The following is a 12,158-nucleotide window of genomic DNA, read 5'->3' as shown; positions in this document are numbered from 1 at the left end:
GTTGGTAGTCGGTATCACACATATTGACTAGCGAAATTCACACACTGGACAGAGAAGGCGACAGAACACACGCTAGTACGAGAAACAGTAACTGCTAATGCTTTAAGTTGGGCTAGTTTGTAGTCGGTATCACACATATTGAGTAGCGAAATTCACACAAAGGACAAAGAAGGCGACAGAACAGTACGAGAAAATTAGCAGATTTAGAACGCAGTTGTGGGTTTTGAGGTTCTTCTTTTTGAGCACGTTTCTGAAAAACCAGGAGGCTACAGAAGCAAAGTTGACGGGCCGTTGTACAGAGGGTCATAAAGCAGCTAACACCAGGGAACCGATAGTTCAGTGGTTTCTATGGCTATTTTATGAGGCCTGGTAGTGCAACTAATATTCTCCTTCCCTTCCCCACTCTCCAGGTGGAGCCCTTCGAATGGGTTCCTTTGGAAAAAAAAACGATGGAAATTGCAGGAACGGCGGTTAGACGACAGCGAAAAGTTGAGGCCTTGAAACGTTGCTTACTTCCCGCTAAGCACAACCAATACGCGGGCTCCACGGGTTTACTGAAAGGCGTGAAATGTTGCAGTTCAGTGGCATACCGCGTGACGAGGACAAGACGTTCGAGAGCTGAACAGCGAAGAAGCAAGCGCTGACAGAGCAGTCGGTGTGCGCTATCCAGGCTGCTTATTGCTCCCTTGGGTTGCCGCTGTCGCTTTGAGCGAGTGGTTTGTTGTGTAACAGCTTGTAAATGTCTACGAGGAATGCAAGCGGCGCTCGCGAGTGAACACCCTCGTGCTGCTGATAAGGTGACTTTATGGCACCAAAAGGGGAGACTCGACTCTGCTCTTAATGGAGTGACTGTCAGAGCGCGCAAACCCAAGCTTGGTGCTTCAAAAAAGAAAAAAAAAGGCGTTTAAAAGAACTCACGGCTTAATGAACTGCAAAGCATTCGGTTAAAGGGTGAAACGGTAACACTCATACCATAACACTGATTCCATACGCTTAAGCCCAGTGAGAGGCTCGCAGTCTCTGAAAAGGCACTGTAACCTGCATTCTTCTGCTGCTGCGGCAGAGCAGCATTAGCCCAAGGAGCGACAGCGACCTCTAATAGGCCAAATCGATTGCCTACAGTGCCCCAGATGGGACGACGTATCTTTTCAGACGCATGGATTGTTTCAACGGCTGGCGTCACAGCGAATATGGCTGACGATAGGCCGCTAGCTAAGAGAAATTCGTCGTGTTTTCGTTCGCATTCACTGCAAGCTCTCCTTCCAAAAAGATAATAATTGTAAACAGCTCAGTTTGGAATGCATGCGCAGCTTTTCTATATCACGCTACCTCTCTAGCGTTCGAACGTGCCATCCTGGCTTCAAACGCACGCACTTGTCGCGCTGGTACGCGCTTGCTTCCCTTTCAGTGTGCGGTTTATCTATTGCCGAGAATTAAACCTTATTGCATGGGCCAACACCGGCCTCCTCTTTCGCTCTCTCCTCCGTAACTGGCTCTTTCACAGTGTGACGCGAATACACTTGACCGCGTGTAACCGAGACTTCTCACGCAGTGCACACACAACCATTATATCGGCGTATTCGGACGCCCAAAGTACCTTCCTTTCTGCTGATTCATTACTTACTATGCTGGCCGCACTCATAGTAGCCTTTCCCATCTCCTCACTGATGTGTATGGAGATGTAACTGGTGGCTCCGTTGTGAAGGTGCTCGCAGGCCCGCACACCTGGAAACGAATGCAGAACAGCACTTGGCAGGAGCTAGCTGTTGCATGTGCACTTATTCTGTGTAGCGATTGCAGGGAAACATGAACGGAGCTATTTTATTGTTTATTCCGTTGTTGCAGAGGAGTGCCATAATCTGATGCAGACGTCCCTGCCTCAAAGCCATGGCGAGCAGAATGCTTATAAATATAACTTAAAACAACTTAGACATACTTTCAATAGCTGGAAATCCAAATATGGCTGTTCTGCAGCACTGAGCCTCTGTGCAGGCGCGAGTAATAAAGATTGGCACAATAACGTCACCGGAGGGCCCAAGATCATACCGAGTGGCTGGCATGGTGCCGTGCTTTGGGAAGAAACCTGACACTTTCGTTTTCGGGCTGCTTGTGATGGCAGTGCCGATTGTTAATGTCTGCCGCTTTGGTGGCATGTCACTAGGGCTATTTCTTTTCTTGGCGAGGGTACATATCACCAGCCGCCCTCTCTGCATAACGGGAGTAGTTATTATTGAATTTTCCTGAAGATTTCTATATATTTCGTTTATTATTTGGAAAAAAACTCAAATTAATAGATCTGCTGTTTATAAGTCCAAGTATAATAAAAAAGACCCATCTAGAATAGTTAGTTTTGATATAATTCGCATTCTTTGTTTCCATTTTTCAAAGGTTTCTGAGGCAGCGACTACTTCTTACCTTTCCAGGGTAGATGAACTGTATTGACTTCTTCGTCTTTGTATAAGCACTGAAAAATAACAATCGGGTAATAAATTTAAAACAATATCACCTGACGTTCAGTTGGGAAGCCGGACAACTTTGCCGGGTAAGATAACGCTGCTAGGATTGGATTGGATTGGAGTAAACTTTATTTGTGCCTGCAGTTGGACGCTCGCGCGCCCCGACGAGGGCCTACGTCGTCTACGAGGCTGCCGTTACTCGGCGCGGGTCTCCGCTCGCCGTTGCCGGCTCGCTGGATCCCTGCCTTTCGAGCGCTAGGAGAATGCCTGCTGATCCTATAGCTAGATAGAAAGAAGGGAAGAAAGAAAGGAAGAAAGAGAGAAAGAAAGGAAGAAAGAAAGGGAGAAAGAAAGGAAGAAAGAAAGAAGGAAAGAAGGAAACAAGGAAAGAAAAAAGAAAGAAAGAAAGGAGAAAGAGAGAAAGAAAGAAAGAAGGAAAGGAAGGAAGAAAGAAAGGAAGAAAGAAAGGAGAAAGAGAGAAAGAAAGAAAGAAAGAAAGAAAGAAAGGAAGAAAGAGAGAAGGAAAGAAAGAAAGAAAGAAAATAAGAATGAAAGAAAGAAAGAAAGAAAGAAAGAAAGAAAGAAAGAAAGAAAGAAAGAAAGAAAGAAAGAAAGAAAGAAAGAAAGAAAGAAAGAAAGAAAGAAGCTCGAGCTACCTCCACGAATCAAGATGACACGTTCTTCACAAAACTGTTCTTCTGCTGGTTATCTGCCGACTGGTGGCTCAATGTGACTGGTATAAAAATAACCCTATACAGCTGCTTCATCTCGGCAGCAGGTGGCGCCTGTGGCCTTTTTGTGTTTTTGGAGGGATCGGGAATGCTTGTGCAGGTCCGTCCTTTACATAGACATGTCGATCTTTTTCTTTTTTTCTTTATTTTTTTCGCTGTTACTCCGTGTTCAGTTCTGCTCTAGATGCCGCGATGGTGCCTGCTTTCAACTCGCTGAATACATTTATTCCGTCCAATATCTGTCATTGCATTACGACGTTGAATTGAACCCGCTTTGCTCTGGTGGAATTTCAATGGAGGCGAAACCAACACCCACGTATGCAAAGGGATGTTTCAACATAGGCGGTTCAAATTAAAGTAGAGCCTTCGACGATAGCGCCTCTGAGGCCATCACTAAGGCATCTCTGATAGCCTATGAAGGACGCTGTCGTTTTCATTTCATTTTCAACACAGCGCACTTGTGTGCCCGAGTTGTAGCCAAATTTCACGCAGCCGTCAGAGGATGTGGCACATACGGTCGTACTCACAGCAGCTTGCACCTTGGTCGCTAGTTATGTCCTATAGCATGTTAATTTCTACCACTGCTTTTTGATCGTAAAGACCTTAGCCGAATATATAGTCCACCTTACCCACCACCTCTTTTTCACGCACATACATTCATAGTGCTCCCATTCCTTATGGCTTAATTTTCTGTAGCCTTCCCATAGAAAGATTCGACGTCTAGCAGGTTAAACGTCTTTCCTTCTCGAGCCAAGAAACCCTTGATATCGCTACAAAAAAGGCCTATCGCGTTCATTTCGCGACAGTAGGGTGGAAAGCGCACAGCGAGGTGGCCAGCAGCTTCGGCAATGCAGTTCAACTGGTATCGGTCACCGTCTGTCTTAGTGGCTTCACAAACTTCATCAGTTTTACCTTCATCATCTCGACGTTGCATGCAAACCCCTTTGCTGAGAGCCTGTAGAGAGTATGTCGTTTCTGGGGGTGCTTCTACGCGGCCCCGTATCTTGCTTAATCGATTGGTAAGGCGAGTAATCTACTGCAATAACACTGTTTACTAGTACTCGAGGCTTCACCCCAGAAGCACAGCTAACCGGCACAATATTCGAAATGTATTGGTAAAGCAGGCCGTACGAAGAACCACACAAAAGAACAGCCCATTGCCAATATTGGGCTGATTGCCTGTTCTGCTTGGGCAGGTCCTGTTTTAACCACTTATCGTAATGGCCGCCATTCATTTCTTTATTGTAGTTGCCCTAGATTTTATTGGAATGGAACGTTTCACCTGCTCCTTCCGCAAAAATACTTTTTCTGCCCCTGTGGATCACAATAACCCGGCCCCAATTCCTGCGGAATTTCTAAAGGCCTGTTAGCTCCCTTCATTACGTGATTGGTGAGCAAACTTTACAGTCCCTTTCACCCTACTCGACCACACGTGGCGGGTGTGGACCCACGCTTTGTTCGTGTTCGTGAACAGGTCAACGCTGGCGTCACATATAAGTTATGTAGCACAGGTGCCGGCAGTGATATTGCACAATGTGCGTCGATTCTATATGCAGTCCGTTCGTGACACGCTTCTTATACTGATTCCAAGTTTAGTCGAATTCCTGTGCATCATGGCTGTGGACACTGACGGAAGCGTGGTGCACATTTCAAAGCGTCGCATCAGCTTGGAGACAGGAGAAAAAGCTGCCCATAACCGTCTGCAAAACACTAAGGTCGAATTCGCCCAGCTTTTTTGCCCGAACACAACCTCTTCCTTAGGAATACTTGTTGAGAGTTAGCACTGTTTTTTTCTTCTTCCTGGGTGCCCACTGGTAGAGCGTTCGCTCGCAGACCTCGATGAGTTCTGTAGTCCTTCTGATCAGCGAATGGATGCTTGGACTGCTTCCGCACTCCATGTGGAGTGCTTCTAAAACTATCATTACAAGGTGCATCGCCACCTCGGAAAGGCAGTGCACTTTCGACGGACGATCATAGGAGAAAAGACCGACTCGTCGGCGCGTCACTTCGCAGTAGCAAGTTTCCGCGGAGTTTTGTCAGTGCATAGTACGGAAGAAGCGCAGCTTGCTGGGCCAGTTGGTGCATGGTAAGTAGGTAACCAGCGAAAAGGACGCATTCACAAGGAGGAGAAGTACACAGGACAACGCTGGAAACACAACTGAAAATTCTTTACTTGGTGGATTGCCAACATCAGAACAGGGCGCACATGCGCGAGAGCACCACAAACGCTATCAAAACAGCAAACACAAAATTGATTAAGCCAGCGAAGATTGCATGTGGCAACCTATGTCACATTCAAGAAATTGTACTCTTTTGCCGTGAACCTAACAGAGCTGTCGCTGACGCATTCAGTTCCTAATTGCTTGATTTTAAAAGCTTCTAAGATTTCTCGTTCTATCTGTGTTTTGCCGCGGCCGATGATTTTGACATCATCGAACAGAAGGGTGCCCTTTTTGCAGTGGTTGCAATGTCTTGGCAGATTTGCTGTGTTCATGGCTGCAGCGAAGTGCGATGCTGCCTCATACGGTAGTTGACGCATTGACCTGTTTGACCTATGTAGGCCTTGCCACAGGACAGTGGAAGCGAGTAAACATCGGCTGTGCATTTAGTGAACTTGGTCTGGTGCTTGACATTACATTTATTTTTTCTGCTAATTTTAGAGATACGTGAACAAAGCGACGGCAGTTAGGTGGGCGCAGGAAAGACAACCTTAACACGTATTTCAAGCCTACCGTCTTAACGTTATGCGACACTTTATGCAGGTATGGCATTACAGCGGGTCCGATTCTTCACTAGGGGTTTCAACTTTTTTGTACTGTGACTTAAACTTACTGGTCAAGGTATCAGCAATAGAAACGAGGACGTCTTCAGGGTAGCCCGCTGTCCTCAAGCGGTCAAGCTGCGCTAAGAAACTCTTCTGCATATTGTGTGTACAAGACATGCGCAGAGCATTACCAAGGCAAAGGTTGGCAATTCCTCTCTTCACAAGTTTGGAATGTGAGGAGGAGTAGGGCAGCAGGCTTTTCTTGGTCCGTGGAGAGTAGCTCCAGCAAACATTGCTTTCTTAAGGAAAGGTGACAGTGAAATCTAAAAACCTAATCGAGACATCAAGAGGCAATTCATGAGTAAAACTCAAGTCAGGACAGGTATCGGTAAAGAAGGTCAAAATGTCATTTGCGGCGGCTTCGACACTGTCACGGGAAGTTAGTTTCAAGAAAAGTAAGAAATCGTCTACATACCTAAACACTTTCGCTACTCGATCGTCAATAAGCATGTCATGCAACACATTGTCAAAATGAGGTAAGAATATGTGGCACAAAATAGGAGCTACACACGAGCCAATGGGAACGCCCTGCTTCTGTATGTACCTGCAGTTTTCATGTTCTACCACAGTGGAAGAAAGGTAGCAACTCAAAAGTTCCTAAAAGGAATTCACCGATATGCCCGAGCAGTTCTGGAAGACCACTGAACCTCGGTTTTCGATGAGATCTCGCCCAGTAACCAACAAGTCCTTTTGGGGAACTGAATAGAAGAGGCCTTCGATGTCCACGAAAAACGCGGAATTGGCACTCATACTGGTAGTGGATAAGTAGTCCACGCCGTCCGTCGAGGTCCGAACAATGAAGGGGTCGTCAGGTGCCAAGGGCTCCAAGGATCGTTTCAAAAACTGGCCGACTAATTTCTGCCACGAACTGTCCTACGAACTGTCCTGGACTACTTATCCACTACCAGTGTGAGTGCCAATTCGGCCTTTTGCGTAGACATCGAAGACCTCTTCTATTCAGTTCCCCAAAAGGACTTGTTGGTTACTGGGCGGGATCTCATCGAAAACCGAGGTGCAGTGGTCTTCCAGAACAGCTCGGGCATATCGGTGAATTCCTTTTTTGAACTTTTGACTTGCTACCTTTCTTCCACTGTGGTAGAACATGAAAACTGCAGGTACATACAGAAGCAGGGCGTTCCCATTGGCTCGTGTGTAGCTCCTATTTTGTGCCACATATTTTTATGTCATTTTGACAATGTGTTGCATGACACGCTTATTGACGATCGAGTAGTGAAAGTGTTTAGGTATCTAGATGATTTTAATTTTCTTGAAACTAACTTCCCGTGACAGTGTCGATGCGGCCGCAAATTACATTTTGACCTTCTTTACCGATACCTGTCCTGACTTGAGTTTTACCCATGAAGTGCCCCTCGATGACTTAATTAGGTTTTTAGATTTGACTCTCCCCTTTTCTGAAGAAAGCCACGTTTGCTGGAGCTACTCTCCACGGACCAAGAAAAGCCTGCTGCCCTACTCCTCCTCACATTCAGAACTTGGGAAGAGAGGCATTGCCAACCTTTGCCTCGGTAATGCTCTGCGCAGGTCTTGTACACACAATATGCAGAAGAGTTTCTTAGCGCAGCTTGACCGCTTGAGGACAGCGGGCTACCCTGAGGACGTCATCGTTTCTATTGCTGAGACCTTGACCAGTAAGTTTAAGTCACAGTACAAAAAAGGTGAAACCCCTAGTGAAGAATCGAGACCCGCTGTAATGCCATACCTGCATAAAGTGCCACTTAATGTTAAGAAGGTAGCCTTGAAATACGGTGTTAAGGTTGTCTTTTCTGCGCCCACAAACTGTCGTCGCTTTGTCCACGCATCTCTAAAATTAGCACAAAAAAAGAAATGTAATGTCAAGCACCAGACCAAGTTCATTAAATGCACAGCTGATGTTGTTTACTGGCTTCCACTGTCCTGTGGCAAAGCCTACATAGGTCAAACAGGTCAATGCGTCAACGACCGTATGAGGCAGCACCGCACTTCGCTGCAGCCAGGCAACACAGCAAATCTGCCAAGACATTGCAACCACTGCAAAGACGGCACCCCTCTGTTCGATAATGTCAAAATCATCGGCCGCGGCAAAACACAGATAGAACGAGAAATCTTAGAAGCTTTTAAAATCAAGCAGTTCGGAACTGAATGCGTCAGCGACAGCTCTGTTAGGTTCACGGCAAAAGAGTACAATTGCATGAATGGGACATAGGTCGCCACATGCAATCTTCGCTCGCTTAATCAATTTTGTGTTTGGTGTTTTCATAGGGTTTGTGGTGCTCTCGCTCATGTGCGGCCTGTTCTGATGTTGGCGATCCACCAAGTAAAGAATTTTCAGTTGTGTTTCCAGCGTTGTCCTGTGTACTTCGCCTCCTTGTGAATGCGTCCTTTTCGCTGATTATCTACTTACTTTGTCAGTGCATTTTTTCTCTGTTGATAAATCGGTCATCGGAGAAAACCCTGTAGTTTAAGATCACTAGCGTGGAGAGCCTAGTAAGGCATTCGAAGAATTGATTGAAAAAAGTCGAGGGGACATTCAAGCTGGCCTTAAGGGTGTGACCTGATAGCTTTAAAGTGTTAAAGCCAGTGTATGTGGATTTAGGTATTGGCTACATGTGTTGATCCCTGGGAGGTGCTCATATCCTTCCCGGAGCGCTGGTGCAATGGTTAAGTGATAAGCCACTAACTACCCTGCGATGGTAGGCGCTCCGACCGAGGGTGCTTATATAGGCCTGGTTTCTCTTCCTGAGGAACCTGTGGCGACCAATCAATAATTTAGCTGTCACCTGATAAGCTGGACAGTTTGCTCACATTCCGGCGGCTAGGCTGTGATGAAAACACAACAATTCGTCAATTGGCTGGAACACCTGCCACCTAAGTTGCTTATTTGAGGAATTTTCAAGGATTTTCGCTCACGGTAAATGGGATTTCCTGCGGTATGGGCTCCCTAACGCTCTCGCGTTAAAAAGTGTGTTAAGGGAGCTCGGGAAAAGCAGTTACGCTCACACAACACCCACCGCGGATATGAAATTATCAGCGCACAGCCTTCCTGAGCAGTGCCGCATCTCTGAACCGCTGTCCACAGCGCTAGTAGTGGTATTGTGACGAAGACGAAGCTGGCAGTGGCGCGGGACGGCACGCTCGCGCTAGTCCAGCGGCCATTAAATCATCTCTTGTTCATGGTTCACCACGCCTCATTCTTGGACTGGCCGCCATGTAACATTTGGTGTGAGGTGCTGGGGTAATCATCGGCATCATGGTCCTGGGGCTTCGGCGTCCTGTGTCAGCCGTGGTCGTCAGCCGTGAGTCCTTGGCCTGCGTCGTCCGGCTTGCCCCAGCCTCTCCGACCTGAACCGACCTCGCCTTTGCTCCCCCGCCCCGTCCTCCGTCCTGACCCCCAAACACGACGAACTGGAAGCGACCCTTGACCGACGCGACCTGCCGACCCCACCGACCCAAGAGGCTGCACACTCATGAAGACACCGTTCCACTGCCCCGGCCGTTCGGCGCGTCTTAGAGCCATGGCTCTCGGCTCCTGGCGACCTGCGGCCCGGAAGCTTCATGGACCGGGACTCATTCTCTCATCTTTCTCATCGTGGCGGCCAGCACTGCACCATCTTCTACATACTGTTCAACCCTCCACTCAAGACCATCGCCATTTCGCGCGTCTGTTCGTCATCGATCGGGACGATCGCTCGGTGGCCCCGGGTAGCGTGACGAAGACGAAGCTGGCAGTGGCGCGGGACGGAGCGCTCGCGCTAGGCCAGCGGCCATGAAATCATCTTTTTCATGGTTCACCACGCCTCATTCTTCGGCTGGCAGCCTCGTAACAGTATGGCGACTCCCCGAGATCTGTGACTGTGTGAAAGAGAAGCACGTGCGCGGGAGGGATCTGCAAAGCCATTGCATTGTTCTGCTGAGGTATGTCAAGCGTCGTCCCAGCACTTTCTGTCACTTGGCACTGATTGCACGAGAGAGCTCTACCTTCCACAGCAGTGCAAACGACTTGGGAGATGAAGACTATGCTGTTTTCATTAAAAAGACACGACTATACTGTGTAAACGATTCGTCGTAGACATGTAAATAAATTTGTATTGGGGCTATCAACCCAACGCAAGGACCTTCAACTGCATTTCACCGATTCCACAGACCCAAACGACCCTCTTAATTTTCTTCATGAGCGTCATAAGCCCGAATACGTCGACTGCAGCAGAAACTTACCTTCCATTGACCTCAAATCAGCTCTCGCCTGCCAACTGAGGACAATCTATTTGGGTATCTCTCCCATGGCGCCCTGGCGCCTTCTTTCGGCGCGGCACGGAAAACTTTTTCAGCAAGGCTGGAAGATGGTAGAGATTTTGGACATTGTACTCGGCAGTTCGAGCGACGCTGAGGATGAATAGTTTTGCTCGCACGAGACTAGACCTTTCCAAGCAACGACTTTTTGTCTATAGGTTGTGCTACGCCGGTACGGCAAAGCATTTTATGCAACTGTCTAGAACGAGATACAGATCATTTCGTTTAGATATCCGTTAACTTTTATGAAAATCGTGAAGTCTGGTATTTTTGTATTTCACGCTCTCTTGATCATAGGTTAGTGAACTACAGTACTCACTTTGAATGTCTCCTGTCGCGCATTGTCGTACGCCGCTCTCACACCATACGTAAAATACTCTTCTGCTCCAATCTGTACGTTTTTCATCTTGGAATCCTCCTCTTCAAAGGGTTCTCCCTCAGCCTTCACAGTACCCCGGGGCTTCCCACGAAGCATCTCCATAGTAGCGTACCCCTTCATCTTGCTCGCTATGGCTAGCTGGTACCTGCGTGAAGGAGAGAGGCATGCTCACACGCGTTCAGCTCGCAGTCGCCGCTGTTCTCACCTGGATCACTGTCTCTTGGCAAAGGTGGCAGACTTCAGATTTTTAAAAACAAACATTTAGTACGCGCAGCTGTCCTTAGATGCCTATAGCCTCGTCCCTGGAGCCGAGGGGCAGTGTTAAGCACACAATGATAAAACAATAGGCGAAATTAATAGAAGGTTCCCTGAAACGCTCTGGAGCAGCCTAAACAAGGCCGGCACGCGGTTTATGTGCCTGCCTTCAAACCGCTCACCGGCTTCCCGCTTACGAAAAGCATCCTTTGCTGATGGCGAGCTCACGAATTAAAGAGATAAGTTCGAGGTTGTTTGAACCCAGCCGCTATTCGAACAGCGCGTTTTAGGCCCGAACTGTTCTGAGACTACGCTGGTTTGAAACCGGCGCCCGAGACGAGCAGAGGTCACGCCATCGCCTCGCGCTGTGTGGAAGACAGCGCCGCATGAGACCCTACTTGCGTACTCTACATGTAGGCGGCCTCTTTCAACAGGCCGGCGGCCTCCTTGGCACTACGTAACCCTAACTTGCTTCGCTCATGTCAAAGAGGAAAGGGGGCAACGCATTTCCCCTTAAACAGTGTCGCATTTTTTTGTAGTGAAGACTGTTTCACCGCCTCCTGTTCAACTTTAATTGAGGTAAAAAGTTTAATTCAGTGGTTATGAATATATAAATTGTGTTTTCTCTCATAGACCGTGTTTCTTTACTGAGTCGCACTCTACACAAGATTAACGTCATTTCATTTGATATTTTCACAGTTATATTTGTTGTAAAAAACATGTATCAAAACTGACAGTAGCGCCAAAAATGGCAAGTTAGCTCTAAAATGCTGAAATAAATAAACTGTACGGAAATACGTAGCTGTACTTGAGAACTATTTTAAACAAGGAGAACAGCATTGCAACCAATAGTGAAGTCGGAAAAATTGAACTGCTAAAAAGTGAAAAAGAAACCTGGTATGATCACACCTATTAAAATAATGCATGCTAACGTCATGATGATGGCCCTGATGTCATACACTCCAGTTTCTTGCAGGAATTTATCTGCAAGTATGCCCCACAACTTTTCTTTCCAAATCTTTTCCGGAAAAATGTTGAAGTTACCATAACACGCTGTTGAGGAAAATAATGTTTTGCAAAGAGAACAAAACAAAATTGATGTTTTGAAACCACTTATAAAGGGCACAAACTGATTTAGGTAGATGCCAGTTGGGAACCACTCAGACACTGCAAGGCCTTGTTAAGATCGACGAACACGGGCCTGGGAAGAATTAGTACCGTACGTG

At 47.2% G+C, this 12,158-nt stretch overlaps 1 protein-coding gene across 1 annotated transcript in view; it reads right to left on the bottom strand.

The window, feature by feature from the left end:
- The window catches only part of LOC149328296 (uncharacterized), a 63,999-nt gene that overhangs the window by 35,988 nt on the left and 15,853 nt on the right, over positions 1-12,158 (bottom strand). Inside the window, exons 3-5 of the mRNA XM_089559675.1 lie at positions 10,618-10,822; positions 2,416-2,464; positions 1,625-1,725 (exon numbers count right to left, since the gene is read on the bottom strand). Of these exons, the coding sequence (XP_089415801.1) occupies positions 1,625-1,725; positions 2,416-2,464; positions 10,618-10,822 (355 nt within the window). The remainder of the gene's footprint in view (positions 1-1,624; positions 1,726-2,415; positions 2,465-10,617; positions 10,823-12,158) is intronic.

Source organism: Amblyomma mixtum, chromosome 9, assembly GCF_055824585.1.
Source record: "Amblyomma mixtum isolate Tamu chromosome 9, ASM5582458v1, whole genome shotgun sequence".
NCBI classification, from domain to species: domain Eukaryota; kingdom Metazoa; phylum Arthropoda; class Arachnida; order Ixodida; family Ixodidae; genus Amblyomma; species Amblyomma mixtum.
The sequence above is the reverse complement of the archived record's forward strand: the minus strand, read 5'-3'. Positions and strand labels throughout refer to the sequence as shown.